This window comes from Schistocerca piceifrons, chromosome 3, assembly GCF_021461385.2.
Source record: "Schistocerca piceifrons isolate TAMUIC-IGC-003096 chromosome 3, iqSchPice1.1, whole genome shotgun sequence".
Lineage (NCBI taxonomy): Eukaryota > Metazoa > Arthropoda > Insecta > Orthoptera > Acrididae > Schistocerca > Schistocerca piceifrons.
The window spans coordinates 269,325,000-269,346,171 of NC_060140.1; the positions used below are offsets into that span (position 1 = coordinate 269,325,000).

At 42.6% G+C, this 21,172-nt stretch overlaps 1 protein-coding gene across 1 annotated transcript in view; it reads right to left on the bottom strand.

Moving 5' to 3' along the window:
• The window catches only part of LOC124789480 (ketohexokinase-like), an 87,709-nt gene that overhangs the window by 30,354 nt on the left and 36,183 nt on the right, over positions 1–21,172 (bottom strand). The window contains exons 2-4 of the mRNA XM_047256858.1: positions 17,021–17,140; positions 6,066–6,273; positions 5,379–5,614 (exon numbers count right to left, since the gene is read on the bottom strand). Coding sequence (XP_047112814.1) covers positions 5,379–5,614; positions 6,066–6,273; positions 17,021–17,140 — 564 coding nt within the window. The remainder of the gene's footprint in view (positions 1–5,378; positions 5,615–6,065; positions 6,274–17,020; positions 17,141–21,172) is intronic.

Genomic DNA, 21,172 nt, shown 5'->3' on the forward strand with positions numbered 1-21,172 from the left:
TAGGAGAAGTAAGCTAAGTTAATTCATCTGTCAGATGCACTGCTACAGAGCTCCGACCTCTGCTGTTTGGTCATCTGTAATCGACGGTAGAGATGTAGTTTTTTTTTTCCATGCCGCTGAATGCCACAGAACAACTGGAGGTGGAAGAGAGACTGCAGATGAACATAAAAGAATGACTATATTGATGTCATTCTATATTGATGATTCAATCGTGTGAAAAGAATGTAACACCCTTACGCATAACAATTTATAATTTGAAGATGAGGAATGCTCTGAACTATACCGATTTTGGTCATAAAACTAAAAGAAAATGGACTGCACTTATTTTCGTGGAAACAAGACTGTATTTATTGTCATCACGATTGTGTTTTTTTAATAGACGCTCCCTTATATGAGGTGCGTTGTGTCTAGGAATACTGCCTACTCGGTTCGCTAGACAAACAATCAAACAACTCGTATTAATGAGTTTTGTTATAATCAATCAAGTACAATACTTCTTGTTGTTGTTGTTGTGGTCTTCAGTCCTGAGACTGGTTTGATACAGCTCCCCATGCTACTCTATCCTGTGCAAGCTGTTTCATCTCCCAGTACGTACTGGAGCCTACATCCTTCTGAATCTGCTTAGTGTATTCATCTCTTGGTCTCCCTCTACGATTTTTACCCTCCACTCTGCCCTCCAATACTAAATTGGTGATCCCTTGATGCCTCAGAACATGTCCTACCAACCGATCCCTTCTTCTAGTCAAGTTGTGCCACAGACTCCTCCCCAATCCTATTCAGTACCTCCTCATTAGTTATGTGATCTACCCATCTAATCTTCAGCATTATTCTGTAGCACCACATTTCGAAAGCTTCTATTCTCTTCTTGTCCAGACTATTTATCGTCCATGTTTCACTTCCATACATGGCTACACTCCATACAAATACTTCCAGAAACGACTTCCTAACACTTAAATCTATACTCGATGTTAACAAATTTCTCTTCTTCAGAAACGCTTTCCTTGCCATTGCCAGTCTGCATTTCATATCCTGTCTACTTCGACCATCATCAGTTATTTTGCTCCCCAAATAGCAAAACTCCTTTACTACTTTAAGTGTCTCATTTCCTAATCTAATTCCCTCAGCATCACCCGTCTTAATTTGGCTACATTCCATTATCCTCGTTTTGCTTTTGTTGATGTTCATCTTATATCCTCCTTTCAAGACACTGTCCATTCCGTTCAACTGCTCTTCCAGGTCCTTTGCTGTCTCTGACAGAATTACAATGTCATCGGCGAACCTCAAAGTTTTTATTTCTTCTCCATGGATTTTAATACCTACTCCGAATTTTTCTTTTGTTTCCTTTACTGCTTGCTCAATATACAGATTGAATAACATCGGGGAGAGGCTACAACCCTGTCTCACTCCCTTCGCAACCACTGCTTCCCTTTCATGTCCCTCGACTCTTACAACTGCCATCTGGTTTCTGTATAAATTGTAAATAGGCTTTCGCTCCTTGTATTTTACCCCTGCCACCTTCAGAATTTGAAAGAGAGTATTCGAGTCAACATTGTCAAAAGATTTCTCTAAGTCTACAAATGCTAGAAACGTAGGTTTGCCTTTTCTTAATCTAGCTTCTAAAATAAGTCGTAGGGTCAGTATTGCCTCACGTGTTCCCATATTTCTTCGGAATCCAAACTGATCTTCCCCGAGGTCGGCTCCTACCAGTTTTTCCATTCGTCTGTAAAGATTTCGCGTTAGTATTTTGCAGCCGTGACTTATTAAACTGATAGTCCGGTAATTTCCACATCTAACACCGCCTGCTTGCTTTGGGATTGGAATTATTATATTCTTCTTAACTTTGGCAATTACACACATGTGTCGCAAGCACAGGGCGACATACGAAATAATCAGTCTTTGCAGTAACTGCTGATCTCTGCCAAAAGTCTGTCCTGAACTGCTGTCGAAGTCGCTATCATTGTTGCTGCTATCGAAGTGGGGCACTACCAATCGGGCGCAGAGTTTATGTCCCCTTCATATAGAAGCCGCAGTTGTCGTGTTGCCGTCTTGGAAAGGAGGTAAGTCAGCGTGCGATTGGCTGACCTCTTCTCACAGCCTTCCCTTCTCTGCTGCTCCCGACTGGCGTGCCGGCGCTTGGCTTTACGCGGCAACAATAAATAGAACTGAATGAGATTTACACTCTGCAGCGGAGTGTGCGCTGGTATGAAACTTCCTGGCAGATTAAAACTGTGTGCCGGGCCAAGACTCGAACTCGGGACCTTTGCCTTTCGTGGGCAAGTGCTCTACCAACTGAGCTACCCCAGCACGACTCACGCCCCGTCCTCACAGTTTTACTTCTGCCAGTACCTCGTCTCCTACCTTCCAAACTTTACAGAAACTCTCCTGCGAACCTTGCAGAACTAGCACTCCTGAAAGAAAGGATATTGCAGAGTCATGGCTTAGCCACAGCCTTGGGGATGTTTCCAGAATGAGATTTTCACTCTGCAGCGGAGTGTGCGCTGATATGAAACTTCCTGGCAGATTAAAACTGTGTGCCAGGCCAAGACTCGAACTCGGGACCTTTGCCTTTCGCGGGCAAGTACTCTACCAACTTCCCCGCGAAAGGCAAAGGTCCCGAGTTCGAGTCTCGACCCGGCACACAGTTTTAATCTGCCAGGAAGTTTCATAAATACAACTGTTACACTGAAATGTTTCTCGCCTGCAGAAGCAATTAGTCGTGCAGGGAAAGTGCTGCTGCAGCTGCACTTTCAGACAACCAACACACGATGTGGCCTGCTGACCGCCCTCAGCCATTGCTCCACCAGAGACGATCCCTCTGGTTCCCGATGGCCGAAGACTGTGGTCTCAGCTAAGGCAGTTGGCGGCAGGTGGTGGATGGTAGGGGTGCATGGCAGTGGACTTTAGAAAAAGCGCTCTGTAGAGTTCTCCGGAACTTCGTTGTTGTTCCAGGAGGTTCAGTCTTTCCGAGAAATAAGTTCAACAGCTTGCAGGAAGCGCCCTGTTCTTAAGTCTTTTGTCCCTCTGTGACTGATTTCCGCACGCAGGAGACAATATACTCTGCCACCAGATGGGTCTCTTTGTGGGCCATCAGCGACATGATAGACCAGGGCTGTATCTATACCTATGGTGAGGAGGTGGAGGGATGTGGGGTGGTAGGATGGGAAGTAAGACTGGCTGTAAGCTGGTTAGTTCGTGACCACACATCGAGGAGAACACGCTTGCAGCTGCCAATCCTCTCTCCTGGAGTGATCTTTTGGAGTCGGGTTTTGTAGAAGTCGTGTTATTGCAATGATTTTTCTCAATTCCCAGTACATGTGTTGTATTATGATCTGTTGTGTAATTAGATCACTGAAGTATTTTTCATCAGTTGTAGTACCACATACTGGCCTTCCAAAAACTTCAGTGATGGTTTGCTGCCCTATCTGTTCTTTTATGTATCAGTGTACAAGTTACACAGCAGGTATACCAAGGTGATCTCTCAGGGGCAGCGGAATAGGGTGAAGTTGCCGAGAAATAAAGAGGCACTGCAGCACTGGAAATAGTCTCTATGAGTTGTGAAATTCATCATCACCCGCTGCATTACCATTATTTACTGAAAAGTATTCCCCTAGGCTTGTACATTATCATATCCTTCCAATCCTCATATAGGAGGCTATAGATGCAGTCCTCAGCTGTATGCTTCCAGCTAATACACTTATTAAACTCCTCTCTGTCCAACACCAACATTGTATCAGTTGAGCACATTTCCTGCCAAAAATATAGATAGTACCTTCCACTCCAGCCTTTTTCCTGCCAGTCCACAAGTCGAGCAGAGAGATGTATTTCGACTTGTAAGTAAAGGGATCATCCTATGCATAGTTTATGTTGAGTATGTCTATTGCTAATTTCGAGTGGTATTGTGAATTGTAAGACATCGTCAATTTTTGAGCTGCATTGCGATTTTAGGCCCTCCATGTGTAGCACTATGCATATAGTTGTGTAATTAGGACCAATCTTTATGATTATGCAATTAGGACTGATCTTTACTTCTATTTCCCACCCAAAGCAAATAAAGTACACTGACTTAACTTTCCTCTCCTGCATCTGGATAGAGACTGACTATTTTCCTGTGTAGGGGGATGCACTTGGGCTTTCTGCCGAGAAGGACTGGTGTTCGAGTCCCGGAAAGGGCACTGCCATTTTGAATTTGCCGCATAATCTCAGGCGGGTGGGTGGGGTGGGACGTCAGCAAAGCCTTGGGACAAAGAAATTCGTCTCATTTTGAAATTCCCACCGTTGTTGAATTTCCTACCAAGAATTGAAATTCCCGCCAATAGGACAGGACAGGGAGGGGCGGCTGCAGGGACCCATGTGCCAGCTGGGAAAATCCATGACGTCATCTGGGATGGGGGAGGTGGGTAATTAATTGAAATTGATCAATTAATTAATTTGATTTCATAACTAGGATGGTACTCCCTTTACACCATTACTCGCATCAGCCGATTATTTTAATAACATGTATATTATACCAGATATTTCAAATTATCTGAAGTTTTGAGAAGGCTTATGAAGCAGCTTCAAAAGGGGGCATTACCTATTTCATAAATATTCGCAATTGTGTATTTTCCATTTGAAGAACCATTTAGCAAGTGTGATATTTACTATAGAGACATTAGGTGAGGTGGTAGCACAGTGTGTTGCCAGCAGCGAACCATCAACTAATGAAGGTGAGTAACGGCACTTTATGCAGACTAAGTCATTCTTACCATACTTACCTTCACTGTACTTCCAGTTTCCACTAGCCAACTGTATTTATCCTAGTTGTTTCTAGTCTATTATATCCCTCCATTTCTTGATACTCTGCTATACCTTCAATTAGGCACCAATGGTAGTTATCGATTGTTTCCCTTCTGTCCACACTCTTTTACTGAGCTTCTACTTCTAGACAACTCCCCAGTTATCACTGACTTTTGTGTGCTGAATATAATATTCTTGTTCATTCCAAAACTGTAGAGCGCAGTTTCGTGAGGTTGTAACTAACGTACTCGTACCTTTGACGTCACGGTTTTTAAAGTTGGAGAGCTAGCTCTGATGCAGAGGTAGAGGCAGAAGAGGGCTCTTGGTCTTGGCCCCGGCACACAATTATCCATACACTCACCCAAGCAATTTAGGGAAACCGCAAGAAATCTAATTAGGCTGCTCGGGTGGAGATTTGAACTTAGCTTCTCCTACTGAATACCTCAGTTGATATTTTGTGTTTTTGTGAATTTCAGAACATATTACGCTTTACTTTTATTCAAGAATAATGTTGACGTGTTTCGGAGTCACTGAAAGACGATCATGTGATACAGAAAAAATACAATCAATTCAGTTTATGAGGACCGGTGGACAAGGCTTACCCATGTTTCAGGAGTCCAAAGAGACCATCAACCGTTTGAGACATCGTGTTAAATCCCTGTAACCTAGCAAAATCTTTGCTTATGATTACAAGATCTCCAAGTGGAATTAACTCCAGTAAATTGTCTCGTTTCTTCTCCACTTCAATAGATATTGTTATTCCATAGCCTTCGGCATGTTCGTTGTTCCATTCAACAATTCTTTTTATCATTTTCTTTACTTCATCTATATTTCGCCCCTGAAAATAGACAGATTCAGATCAACAGCTGTTCCAGTTGGTAATGAAATCTGTCAAATAACGATCAAAGGGTTTTAAGTATGCATCAACATATGTACAAAGAAATTCGAGGTGTTCACATGAAGCCTCCCTGATTTCCACTCACAATTAAAAAAAAACTTTGAGGCATAGATACTTGAGGTGTACAGCATTTCCTACTGTAGGATTATGTGAAAGTGACTGTGTATGCCTCGCCTGTATGTGACCTTGGCGATCTCCGCAGAAGAATTGTGGATGCAAAACCCCCATCACCCCAAACATACTTCTGTGCACATGTGTTCTAGACATTTCACCGGTTAATGTTAATTTACATGATGCTGCAAGTCGCAAGTATCTATATCTCGTAGTTTTTTTTAATTGCACTTGGAAATCAGGAGGGTTTCATGAGGACACTTTGTATAAGGAATCGTACCTCGAAATGAATCCAAGAGTACTGTGAGAGGTCGATTTTCAGGAATGCTTCATAAGATGCCTCTGGCCAGTCCTTGCGGTAGTGTAGGATGGTTCGTGTACCATTTTCTGCATTGATGATACAAGTCGATATTGGTAACTCTTGGCCTTCAATTAATTCACACAGGTCGCAACTGAGGCCATAAGATCCAAGGTCGTCTTTAACAAAACTGCATAAAATGCAGTTAAAAAAAAGGAAAGCTTGTTCTTGCTTAAAGTACAGGAATTTTTAACAAAGTGACATGAGAATGCTTAACAAAAATGCATAGTGTACTGATTCAATCAAAAGCAATTTTATAACTAACAAACAAGCAGAAATATTTTATCAGCACATTACGTTCCTTTCATAATTAGATGCGTTTTAGGAGTCTCGTCTTCAGCTGTTGCAACCACGATCATGATGTACAGACTCTAGCATGGATTCGACACTGTCTAATAGAAATGGAATGCAATCAACGCGAGCGACATTGTTTAAAAGACAGCGTAAACAGATGATACAAAAATTTATTAGGAATTAAAATGAAGACGCTTTAGTATCGTGTGGGATCATGTTCCACCTTGACAGCGACGCTTCGTGGTATGAAAGCGGCGAAATGCCGCTACCGACAATGCATGGATATCAGTCGGAGATCGGTCTCACGCGACAACAGCTCGCTAGATTAAACTCTTTTACAAGAGCTACTTTCTTGTCTCGATCAGTTTCTCGTGGTAATGGATTCTGTTACAGAGCACACAGGGCATTATTCCTGTACTGAGACGCACCTGTCACGCGTAATCGTTCTTGTTTACGCGTCAGTGTGAAAACTGCGCGTTCTGTGAATGCTGTCTGCTGTGAAGTTGGGCATTGGACACGAAATATACAACATTAAAAGAGTTAAGGAACTGGCAACTATAATGAAGTTTCTTAATGACCAAAGCAACATTCATAGTTTATGTTCCTGATTACGGTAGGATAGCAAATTTTCTATACTGCTGAGAACTGAAAGAATAGGAAAACAACACCAGTTTACTCAAAAAAATATATACATACAAACTTATCGAACAATAGGCAGTATACAGCGCCTTTTTAGGGTTCCGCATCTCGATCGGTAAAAACGGAATCACCATAGGATCATTCTGATTTCCGTCTGTCTGTCTGTCTGTCCGACTGTTAAGAACCGTTTTTCTCAGGAACAGATGGAAGTATCAAGTTAAAATTTATGTCACGTGCTAAGGTCTACGGTCCATTGGCGGTATATAAAATTGAAGCGTCTAATTCAATGCTATCAAAAAAGTATATATTGTGATACTCGCAAACTCACTCATTAAACAAACTGCTTGTTGGCTTCTGTCTCGGGTTCTTCGACCGACGTTCGTCTGATGGTTTTTCTGACGTTTCGCCTGCACGACTGACCGGCATTGTCAAAGTTTCACCCTCCATTGCTGGTTGTGGACTGGAGCCGAGTTCGCTGGGATTGTATGGCATAAAGCCCGTACCTCACATTTCCTTTGCTGGTTTGTCACTTCGCCAAGTGTTTGTTTGGCTCTGCTGTATTTCTAATATCACTTGTGGCGTACCCATCGCTCCTCAGAAGACTTTCCAAGCGTTGTATTTCGTGTCTGGGGAGCTGTGGCTCACATATTCGTCTTGTCCGCGTAACGGGAGTATTAATCATGCCACTTTTCTGGCTCGGGTGGTAATTTGATATTTTTTGCAGGTATCGACCATGTGTGTTCGTTTTAGATACACGCTGTGTGCCAGGTTTTCACGATCCCTCGTGATCAGCATACCCGAGCAAATCGACAAAGAAGATCAAAGACTGTCTCAGATTGCCAAAGGAGAAAAGGGACCGACTTGCAATGTCAAGAATATACCGCACACCATCCACATATGGAAAAGTTTATGTTGGAATGACTGGACGCTCGATCAATACCAGGATCACAGAACATAAACGAAATTGCAGATTGGGGCAGGTGGAGAAATGGGCTGTGGGAGAACTGTGTGAGACCGACCACGTAGTGAAATTCGCCGATACGGAAGTTCTGGCTGTAGAGAAAAAGTATCACACCCACTTGTTCAGAGAAGCTGTAGAAATACACAAACACGCGAATAGCTGCAAAAAGAAAGAGGAAAGCCTCAGCGTAAACGGATCCTGGCTTCCTGTGCTGCAGCGAATGACCGTCGCAGGTAACAAGAGAAACGCACCGGAAATGACCGCGGAGAAGCCCTCAGACGTTGGTGCAAGTACGTACGATAGTCTGCGGACGCGAAGTCGGCTCCAGCCCACCACCAGCAATGGAGGGCTGAAACTTTGACAATGCCAGCCACTCGTGCTGGCGAAACGTCAGAAAAACCATCAGACGAACGTCGGTCGAAGAACCCGAGACAGAAGCCAACAGGCAGTTTGTCAACAAGTGGCCACAGAAGTCTTAACAATTAAAACCTATAGGGTACTTCCCCTTGAGCTACGACCATGAAATTTGGAAGAAGCAAGGTTTCACAGTAGAAGCAAAGGGAAAAAAATCAGAAAATGATAATTTGTAATTATATCACACGAAAAAAAATATTTCTTTTGCCATTTGTTATCCGATTTCAAACATAAAATTGGAACATTCTCGGAAGTCTTGGAATTCCTGGGACCAGTATCTTGCCAGCATCAATGTCGGTGAAAGGCAAAAATCGCCGAGATTCTAGTTTTTGGGGATAGGTGACTGCCAATATACCTAATTAAGTTTGTAGGGAGCCCTATACATAACGCCCATTACAAGAACCGATACAGGTCCACTTGAAACACAATTCATAATTCTCATACTTTGAAAGAAAAGTCTCTAAGTCAGTTACGTCATACAACTTCACTCTAATGATTACTTCGTCTAAACGTGGAGTTTTCTTACTGCTCTTTCTACAGAATATTGTGCCAGCTGGAGTGACAAGCATAGTGTCACTGTGTTCTGATACTGTGCAAGTGCATTCACTGTAGACTGCAGTTTCAACCATCAGAGCGCAGGTATGCTTACAGTGCAAGCCCTTCTCGGGGACTGTTCAGCCGAAGAGCTACTGTGTAATACATTAATGTATGTATACTTGTGTACAGAAGTAAATGTGATCCATAATTTACTTTCCTATTATTTTACTGACTCCTTTTTCTTTATGTTTTAAACAGCTAATTTGATGATGACTTGGTAACAAATGGAAACGAATAATAATAATAATACAATTTGCTTGACCTGAAAGTGTAATATATTATTCAAACTTTCCTCGCATTTATCGCTTTCACAGTTCAAATTATCCCTAACTGTTGACATGCATTCACATTGTTTACGATTTAACACACTTCTCCTTACATTCTGGGAGAAGTCACATTACTATTTTCTAGTTTACTAACTCATTATTTAGTTTTTAGTCCCGCTCTCGTGACATTAATGGTCTTTAACATTTTACAGTCTGTGCTTAGCAGATACACTTCTTCGACTCACACACGTGTCGTTATAAATGCATTACATTCTTTAAACTGCAGTTTCTATACTCACATCTCTGGATCCTTAGGCATTATTCTTCATGTTAATTCATCTCTTTATTCAATAATTCACAAAACTTGCGCCTATCTGCTTGATACATGACCGTTCATGAGAGCCGACCACCCTTTTACTGCCCAAGGACTTTTGCACAATGTCGAATGCGTTCGACAAGCTCTATTTAAAAACAATGCTCCATGCATGTAAGACATTTGCAGCAAACTATGGAGTGTGAATCTCTACTAAGTGAGCATTCAGATGCACAGTACAGAATTTTTGTTTCCAACATACACTGTCTCCAAGGTCACATAACTTTGGTGTAGCGTAATGGTTCTCCCTCTGTGCTCTGCAGAGTCTGAATGTCACAACAAAAGTACAGATACATCCCGTTTAAAAGTGCTGTGGATGTCATACACGTGTGTCATAGGCATTTTAAGAATTGATATTTTAAATTATGCTGTGGCGGTATTACCAATATCTTCCTAATATGTCAAGTTGAAAGTGTTCCAAGAAATACTGATACGCAGCTACGATATACAGGAAATTAGCAGTTTATCATGGACTGAAATATTTTAAAGATGAAATTCTTCAGTTTTTCCTTTCTGCTGCCATTAAACATTATTCAACCTCAGGGGAAGTAATATATTAATCACATATATTCACTTTCAACATCATAAGTACAAGCACTACAGCATCCTGTTGTAACTACTTTAAATAACAACAATGGTTTGGAATCTGTATAAGCCAGAGGTAATGACTTCATAAATGTTTGCTCCAGGTATGAATCTTTCGAAATGTGTAGGCCTACACATTGAACAGATTGACTCGTAGTACACTCCTACTCTACCAAATTTATCTAGCAGTCATAAATATATTGCCAAAAAGTCACGTAAATTAACTCTAAACGCTAACTGTTATTACGCTGTGTCTCAGTCTTTTTCAAAGTGTCTTTTAGTAGTATTAAAATTATAATTACACCTTGTGGTACTTAGCTACGAGAAGATTTTTTTTCTTCTTTCATATATTTCGATTAGCATTCGTATCAACAACAATTATTCACCATTGCTGTTAGTAGAAAATAAATACGTACTAATAGGCCAGATAAGTGAATATTAAATTTCTGGTGTTAGTGCAAAATGTAAACAAGCAGCATGATACTTCATTCACGTGACAGTTTAGATTTTACATTGGCAGTATGCTATTTCCACTCCACACATATCCTGTTTTACAGTAAGCAGCAGACCTAGGCAGTGATAACTGACTAACGATCATGACGTCATAAGAAAGGTAGCTTACTCAGCACAGGCCCACTCCATTGTTTCAATAACTCCCGTAAATTCAGGGGAGGGGGGTGATGAGCTCTGATGCCATGATCAAACATATCTCAGATGTGTTCGAGCGGTTTCACATCTGGATAACTAGCGGGTAATAACATCAATTGGAACTCACCACTGTGTTCCTCGAACCGCTCCCTCATACTATTGACCTTGTGACACAGTGCAATATCTTGTTGAAAAATGCCACTGCCATCGGGAAACATGATCGTCATGAAGAGTTGTACGTGGTCTGCAACCAGCGTACGATGCTCCTTGGCCATCATGGTGCCTTGCACGAGTTCCACTGGTCTCACAGGTGCCCACGTGAATGTTCCAAAGAGCATAATCGAGCCGCTGCCAGCTTGTCTCCATTCTGCAGTACAGGTGTCAAGCAGCTATTCCCCTGGAAGACTACGGATTCGCGCCCTCCCATCAGCACGATGAAGAAGGTATTGGAATTCATCAGAGCATGCAATGCTCTGCCACTGCGCTAACGTCCAGTGCCGATGGTCACGTGTCCATTTCAGTCGTAGTTGCCGATGTCGCTGTATTAACGTTGACACGTGCATCGGTCGATTATCATTGACACATGCATCGGTCGTCAGCTGCGAGAGCCCATCGCTAGGAATGTACAATGCACTGTGTGCTCAGACACACTTGTACTCCGCCCAGCATTGAAGTCTGATGTTAGTTCCGCCACAGTTTGCCGCCTATCCTGTTTAACTAGTATGCCCAGCCTACGTCCGAAATCTGTAATAAGGGGTGGTTTCGCCACGTACGGAAGACTCTCACCCAGCACTCCTCTAACACCCGACAAGTTGTGCAGTTTCCGAAGTGCTCGTGCCGAGTCTCCGGACCATCACAATCTGCCCTCTATCAAACACAGAGAGACTCCAGTCCTTCGCCATTCTACAAACGGACAACACGGTTACTGATACCACAAGCACAGGGGGCGTGTCTGACTAGCAGTCATTCCCCGTCAGGTGATCCTGCTATCGCCTGGACGTGTTTATATCGATAGTAGGTCGGTGGTCATAATTTCTGGCTACATCTACATCTACATGATTACTCTGCAATTCACATTTAAGTGCTTGGCAGAGGGTTCATCGAACCACAATCATACTATCTCTCTACCATTCCACTCCCGAACAGCGCGCGGGAAAAACGAACACCTAAACCTTTCTGTTCGAGCTCTGATTTCTCTTATTTTATTTTGATGATCATTCCTACCTATGTAGGTTGGGCTCAACAAAATATTTTCGCATTCGGAAGAGAAAATTGGTGACTGAAATTTCGTAAATAGATCTCGCCGCGACGAAAAACGTCTTTGCTTTAATAACTTCCATCCCAATTCGCGTATCATATCTGCCACACTCTCTCCCCTATTACGTGATAACACAAAACGAGCTGCCCTTTTTTGCACCCTTTCGATGTCCTCCGTCAATCCCACCTGGTAAGGATCCCACACCGCGCAGCAATATTCTAACAGAGGACGAACGAGTGTAGTGTAAGCTGTCTCTTTAGTGGACTTGTTGCATCTTCTAAGTGTTCTGACAATGAAACGCAACCTTTGGCTCGCCTTCCCCACAATATTATCTATGTGGTCTTTCCAACTGAAGTTGTTCGTAATTTTAACACCCATGTACTTAGTTGAATTGACAGCCTTGAGAATTGTACTATTTATCGAGTAGTCGAATTCCAACGGATTTCTTTTGGAACTCATGTGGATCACCTCACACTTTTCGTTATTTAGCGTCAACTGCCACCTGCCACACCATACAGCAATCTTTTCTAAATCGCTTTGCAACTAATACTGGTCTTCGGATGACCTTACTAGACGGTAAATTACAGCTTCATCTGCAAACAACCTAAGAGAACTGCTCAGATTATCACCCAGGTCATTTATATACACTCCTGGAAATGGAAAAAAAGAACACATTGACACCGGTGTGTCAGACCCACCATACTTGCTCCGGACACTGCGAGAGGGCTGTACAAGCAATGATCACACGCACGGCACAGCGGACACACCAGGAACCGCGGTGTTGGCCGTCGAGTGGCGCTAGCTGCGCAGCATTTCTGCACCGCCGCCGTCAGTGTGAGCCAGTTTGCCGTGGCATACGGAGCTCCATCGCAGTCTTTAACACTGGTAGCATGCCGCGACAGCGTGGACGTGAACCGTATGTGCAGTTGACGGACTTTGAGCGAGGGCGTATAGTGGGCATGCGGGAGGCCGGGTGGACGTACCGCCGAATTGCTCAACACGTGGGGCGTGAGGTCTCCACAGTACATCGATGTTGTCGCCAGTGGTCGGCGGAAGGTGCACGTGCCCGTCGACCTGGAACCGGACCGCAGCGACGCACAGATGCACGCCAAGACCGTAGGATCCTACGCAGTGCCGTAGGGGACCGCACCGCCACTTCCCAGCAAATTAGGGACACTGTTGCTCCTGGGGTATCGGCGAGGACCATTCGCAACCGTCTCCATGAAGCTGGGCTACGGTCCCACACACCGTTAGGCCGTCTTCCGCTCACGCCCCAACATCGTGCAGCCCACCTCCAGTGGTGTCGCGACAGGCGTGAATGGAGGGACGAATGGAGACGTGTCGTCTTCAGCGATGAGGGTCGCTTCTGCCTTGGTGCCAATGATGGTCGTATGCGTGTTTGGCGCCGTGCAGGTGAGCGCCACAATCAGGACTGCATACGACCGAGGCACACAGGGCCAACACCCGGCATCATGGTGTGGGGAGCGATCTCCTACACTGGTGATCGTCGAGGGGACACTGAATAGTGCACGGTACATCCAAACCGTCATAGAACCCATCGTTCTACCATTCCTAGACCGGCAAGGGAACTTGCTGTTCCAACAGGACAATGCACGTCCGCATGTATCCTGTGCCACCCAACGTGCTCTAGAAGGTGTAAGTCAACTACCCTGGCCAGCAAGATCTCCGGATCTGTCCCCCATTGAGCATGTTTGGGACTGGATGAAGCGTCATCTCACGCGGTCTGCACGTCCAGCACGAACGCTGGTCCAACTGAGGCGCCAGGTGGAAATGGCATGGCAAGCCGATCCACAGGACTACATCCAGCATCTCTACGATCGTCTCCATGGGAGAATAGCAGCCTGCATTGCTGCGAAAGGTGGATATACACTGTACTAGTGCCGACATTGTGCATGCTCTGTTGCCTATGTCTATGTGCCTGTGGTTCTGTCAGTGTGATCATGTGATGTATCTGACCCCAGGAATGTGTCAATAAAGTTTCCCCTTCCTGGGACAATGAATTCACGGTGTTCTTATTTCAATTTCCAGGAGTGTAGATTAGGAACAGCAGAGGTCCCAGGACGCTTCCCTGGGGAACACCTGATATCACTTCAGTTTTACTCGATGATTTGCCATCTATTACTACGAACTGCGACCTTCCTGACAGGAAATCACGAATCCAGTCGCACAACTGAGACGATACCCAATAGGCCCGCAGCTTGATTAGAAGTCGCTTGTGAGGAACGGTGTCAAAAGCTTTCCGGAAATCTAGAAATACGGAATCAACTTGAGATCTCCTGTCGATAGCGGCCATTACTTTGTGCGAATAAAGAGCTCCTATGTTGTACAAGAACGATGTTTTCGGAAACCATGCTGATTACGTATCAATAGATCGTTCCCTTCGAGGTGATTAATAATGTTTGAATACAGTATATGCTCCAAAACCCTACTGCAAACCGACGTCAATGATATAGGTCTGCAGTTCGATGGATTACTCCTACTACCCTTCTTAAACACTGGTGCGACGTGAGCAATTTTCCAATCTGTAGGTACAGATTGGAAAATGTTGTATATGTTTGCTAAGTATGGAGCTATTGTATCAGCATAATCTGAAAGGAACCTAATCGGTATACAATCTGGACGTGAAGACTTGCCCGTATGAAGCGATTTGAGTTGCTTCGAAACCCCTAAGGTATCTACTTCTAAGAAACTCATGCTAGCACAGCTGTTCGTGTTTCAAATTCTGGAATATTCCATTCGTCTTCCCTGGTGAAGGAATTTCGGAAAACTGCGTTCAATAACTCCGCTTTAGCGGCACAGTCGTCGGTAACAGTACCATCGGCACTGTGCAGCGAAGGTATTGACTGCGTCTTGCCGCTTGTGTACTTTACATACGAGCAGAATTTCTTCGGATTTTCTACCAGATTTCGAGACAATGTTTCGTTGTGGAACCTATTAAAGGCATCTCGCATTGAAGTCCATGCCAAATTTCGCGCATCTGTATATTTTAGCCAATCTTCGGGATTTCGCGTTCTTCTGAACTTCGCATGCTTTTTCCGTTGCCTCTGCAACAGCGTTCGGACCTGTTTTGTGTACCATGGGGTATCAGTTCCATCTCTTACCAATTTATGAGGTATGAATCTCTCAATTGCTGTTGCTACTATATCTTTGAATTTGAGCCACATCTCGTCTACATTTGCATAGTCAGTTCGGAAGGAATGGAGATTGTCTCTTAGGAAGGCTTCTAGTGACACTTTATCCGCTTTTTTAAACAAAATTATTTTGCGTTTGTTTCTGGTGGATTTGGAAGAAACGGTATTGAGCCTAGCTACAACGACCTTGTGATCACTAATCCCTGTATCAGTCATGATGCTCTCTATTAGATCTGGATTGTTTGTGGCTAAGGGGTCAAGTGTGTTTTCGCAACCATTTACAATTCGCGTGGGTTCGTGGACTAACAGCTCGAAATAATTTTCGGAGAAAGCATTTAGGACAATCTCGGAAGATGTTTTCTGCCTACCACCGGTTTTGAACAAGTATTTTTGCCAACATATCGAGGGAAGGTTGAAGTCCCCACCACCTATAACCGTATGAGTGGGGTATTTATTTGTTACGAAACTCAAATTTTCTCTAAACTGTTCAGCAACTATATCATCGGAGTCTGGGGGTCGGTAGAAAGAGCCAATTATTAACCTAGCTCGGCTGTTAAGTATAACCTCCACCCATACCAATTCGCAAATTGGCTGATCAGTGTATGCGTCGGTGCCTTCCGAAGTCAAGGATCTCAGCTTGTCTCTGGCAAAGAGTTATTAATGAACAGACACCAAACAAACCAATCATCGATCTGAACCCAGGAAATCAACAACATGCCTGATAGCGCCAGATATTGCGCTTTTAAAATGTACAACGTGTATTCTCAAAACACTGAATTAGATTCAGTCTTCTTTAGTCAATGTAATGAGTAAAGTGTGCATCTGTGCCATGTGGAATTTGTAAGGAATGCTTGGACTGTGCAGTGCTGTGTTCGTTTTGTTATGAGTGAGTATAGAAATGAATGAACGGTGAGCGTAAAACCCATGTCATAATATTCGCTACTCCTTTCAAATAACTACAAGTTAGCTTTATTACGTATTGCCATTATCTAACAGATGACAATGGCCTTGCCGCAGTAGCTACACCAGTTCCCGTGAGATCACCGAAGTTCAGCGCTGTCGGGCGTGGTCGGCACTTGGATGGGTGACCATCCAGGTCGCCATGCGCTGTTGCCATTTTTCGGGGTGCATTCAGCCTCGTGATGCCAATTGAGGAGCTACTCGACCGAACAGTAGCGGCTTCGGTCAAGAATACCATCATAACGACCGGGAGAGTGGTGTGCTGAACACATGCCCCTCCTATCCGCATCCTCCACTGAGGATGACACGGCGGTCGGATGGTACCGGTAGGTCACTCGTGGCCTGAAGACGGAGTGCATTATCTAACAGATGGGTAGCCACCAACAATGCCAAATGCCTTCATTGCGTGACACACTGCATACAGACTTGCGAATTACGGAGGACATTAGTGCAAAGTCCATTAAATAGTAACTTTATATCATCACTTGTCTTTCCTTTGCTTAGAAAACAACGACAACGAACAACTCTGCAATTCACTAGGATTAGAACTAGCTACAGCATGTCGAGAGCCAAAGTACTAACATCCACCAACGAAACCGACTGTGCACGCAGGTTTGGTCACAGTTAAATGCTTATAATAAATTTACAAAAGTGTGTAAAAGACGAGTAAGATATCATGTTTGTCATTACCAGCCTACCAATATACTATGAAAAACTAAAGTGAACTGACCTGGTGTATCTCGAATTGCTGCTGAGCGTTCCGAGCAAGTCACATTTCACTTTCAGCTCAGCCAGGACTGCACAGTTATTTGCAGCATTTCCACCAGTCCTCTGTTGTCGATCCAAAATCCTGTTGGCCAAATAACAACAATACGTTTCAGTGAAGAGTGATAATGTATACATTGCTTTCCATGCAACTGCAAGTTTCTTAGTGCTGCGGCGTACCTTTACACAGACACTACACTGATAATTCTGTATACGTGTGATGCTGTCTAGTACCCACAAACTTGGAGCCACATTGTAAGAAAGTAGCGGTTCCGAAAGACTGCATTGAAAAATACAGTGTGTTTCTACACTCCCCTTAAAAACTCTTAGTATGAAGAGGGAATGGTCAGATATATGACGATGTGAAAAGAAACTCAGACATGGCGATGGGCGGTTTCTCTGTTGAAGGAATAAAAGTGTAAAATACTACGTTCTAAGCTCCTACGCCTATCATATGAAGAAACTACAAATAATTTCCTGAGCTTAATAACCACTAAACTTTTGTCAACGTCTTATTAACGTCGAATCGCTGTTCAGTCCTAATGTTTAATTGTTATTTTAATCAGGCATTTTGAACAAGTAGAGGCGAATATTAAAATAGTGGTAGCAGTTGGTAGTAGTAGCAGAAATAATCTTCTTCACCTATGGATCACTTCTACAAGAGTACTGCATACGTCCTTATTACAGTTCGAGAATAAAAGCACAATTCTTGCATACAGGTGTAAGGTGTCAAATACATAACATACCTTACACGGAATTCCTGAAACAATTCCGGTTAATTCGATATGTCACAGACACAGTTAATTAAAAATGTACAGTCAGGGCTGTATAGTGTCAAACATAGCTGGAAGAGCAAGAGCCTTCCAGACCTAAGGAACGATGTTCCACCATTCAAACAAGATGGTATAAACAGAACGAACCAGCACAGAATGAGATAGGTAAAAGTTTAGGACTACAACATGTAAGCCATATTAAAAGGTATGATGCATAATGACTTATAGGCATCATTAAATAATACCAAAGAAGCCGACAAGTACGTTTCAGACAGGACGTGATCAGGAGTCTGAAGAAAAGAAGAGACAGAGGAGGAAAAAGAAGAAGTACCTTAAATTCTTTTATGTAGCAAATAACACAAGTAGAGTGTGCAAAGGAGATGATCTAATAGCATGACATACTAACATGCCACACCGCAACACCATACACAATGAACATAAGGAGTCTCATTAGCTTAAGATGTTAGCAACAAATTGGAACCTGATAGAGAAACTAGAACTGCGACACAGAGAAAGAACGCCGAACCATGTAAGGAATTTCTTAAGAGGCATAAATTAGGCATTAGGCATAATGTAGATCATAAAAATAGATTTTTGTACTCAGAACTCCTGCAAGAAACAACCATCAACTGCCAACAACGATACAGTGGACAATAACTGAAAATGTACATGGGACATGAATGGACGGGATCAACGATTTTCTACGATGCAAGGGTGTCAGCAAGGGCACAAGAAGGAAGGCGATTTGTAACCAAGGCAACCCTTGTACCTAACTGTGGTAGCAACTTTGCCATGATAAAGAAAGTAGAAGGAGGGTGGATGAGCAACAGAAGATTGACGGTGGGTCCAGGCCTTGCGAAAATTCACTTTCGATTGATACTCAAGTGAGGACTGCAGGGAATGACAGGCCACGAAACAAACGAAACAGCAACCAGCACATGGAGTAAAAATAAAATGCCTCACCAAAACCCCAGCTTGGCTGAGGCACAATTTGGCAAAAAAGTACGTGTAGAATCGCACTGTCGCCACCAGACTGCGATATTATACGGAACCACAGACCTGAACGAAAATCAGTCTATCGGTGTTGAACTACACATCCATATCAACGATTGTAACACTAACAAACGTAAAACTTCAAAGCAACTAGTAGTCAATAATTTCCCACATCCTGCCCAGAGAAGGGACAAGATTCAAGTTGAAGAAAGGAAGATGCTTGGAAGAACAGAAGATGAAGAGTCCAAAGACTGATGCTGCAGGGAGAAGATGGGTAAAAATATTTCAAGACACACCTTTCCAGATACCTATCCTGTTATAAACTAGTTGTCTGCGAAGTGCTACAAAACTATAAGCATCTTCAGCAATGACTTGAGAAGGAAAATACACGTTTTTAAAGCCAATACTCCACGAGAGTCTGCACTAAAAGATCCACATTATTATGAGGACTACGGAAAGATACTGTTGCAAAATTCGACAAAGAACGACGCTGCCTACCCAAAGGTTTGCCGACTAACATCTTGCGCAAGTCCTTCGGCTTCATACAAAGACATTCGTCGGCGACCTCACACAAGAACATTTGTAGACATCGTGAGAAAACAGTGGTCGAAATCAGGCAAAGACCAGTGTCAGACAGTGAAAAAGCTGCAAAAAGCATAACAATTAATATAGGACTTCGATGTACTGATGCAATTTACATCTTTCTATACAATATGTGTAAGATTCTGAATACGAATTGTGTAACAGTCTTTCCATAAAATTTGTTTCATGAGTAATGCAAGAGAGGCCTTTTTGTAATGAAATGTTTTATGTACTTATAATATTCATTAGAATAATATGTGAAAAAGAAAAGCTGTTCATCTATATTGTGTCTTAAAGATAACATTTTTGTAAAGTTAATTTACTGTCTATGAGCGTAATATTTTAAAATTTCACTCATGCATAATTATCAACGCAACATTTCTTAAAAACCACACTGTCTCTTAGAATAATATATTTCTTTAGAATGATATGTATGTATGAACGTTGTTTGCGACTATAATATTTTCGAATTTTGCATAAATCATTAATAGAAACTTTTAAGATTTTGAACTGATTAGGATTTGCTAAGGCATTATGTTGATGTTTACATTAGTTCTTAGAATCATAATTTTTGTACTATGTATAAAGTCATTTACATTTTTGACATGATTTAAATAGTAAGTGGTTAAGAAAATAGTATTAAAAGATCGATGTGAGAGGCTCTTCATCTTTGATATAAAATCTAAAATACACACAATACATTTAAATAAATAGAAAAGAAATTCATATCAATATTAATAAAAAAACTTATAGACTTCACTTAAGGCAGAGAATTAAATCATTAACAAAGTTAACCATGTTAAAAATTAAAGTATACACACCAATAGAATTAAACAGAATAAGAAACAGACCAAGCGGCTGACCAATATTCAACGCTTGAGAAAAAGTATAATTTTTGACTGACTTAGACAACACCTTAACCATTGTCTAACTTCAGTACAAAAATTGTCGTGGGGAGGGGTAATGATATGTAAGGTGTCAAACAAATAACTCACCTTCATTGAATTACTGAAAAAATTCCGATTAACTCGATATTCCACACGACATAGTTAAATGAAAATGTTCGAATTTTATTGATAGGCAAAAGTGAATAAGCAATTCGACATTTCTTGAATATAAACCACTAACACTCACACTAGTAATTACACGCCACGTATGTCTCAGATCTGAGCTATGAAATTCAGTTCTGAGGGAAGGAGAATTTTTACGACGGAATGCCTGTCCCATGTTCAGCTGAAACTTTCACAGCGGGACACCTAGTGGACACAATGAGGTGCAAGAGCCACGGCTGCCGGCAAAATCAGCCCTTGTCTCTGCTTTTAACAATGACCCTTCATAAAGTCTTTCTACAGGAACGTGGCGGGGGATGCCAGATAAAACGTCCGGAGAAACCCATCTCAAAACAATGGTGACTCGCCTTAGCCACCTGTGTTAAAACTTGCACAAAAGAAAAAGCTCTTTATCTCAGTATTATGTAGCACAAGTTAAACTCTGCCCTACGAAAGAAACGGTGCCTGTGATAGGCTACAAAAACTCTAGTGGGTGGAGTTATAACAAGTACGAACGCTCTGATTGGCCAGAAAGAAAGCGTGTGGCTACCAGCTTTGATATGGGCAAATTGCAGACAGAGTAATTCGCTTCTTCTCTTGCAGAAAATCGTCGAGTGTTTGCGACAAGTCTACTCGCGCCGCACTGAGACGACTGCGAGAGTCATTACGTGAACACTTGTTCACAGGCTCGTCTTAACTCGTAAGGGGTTAAAGTGGAAA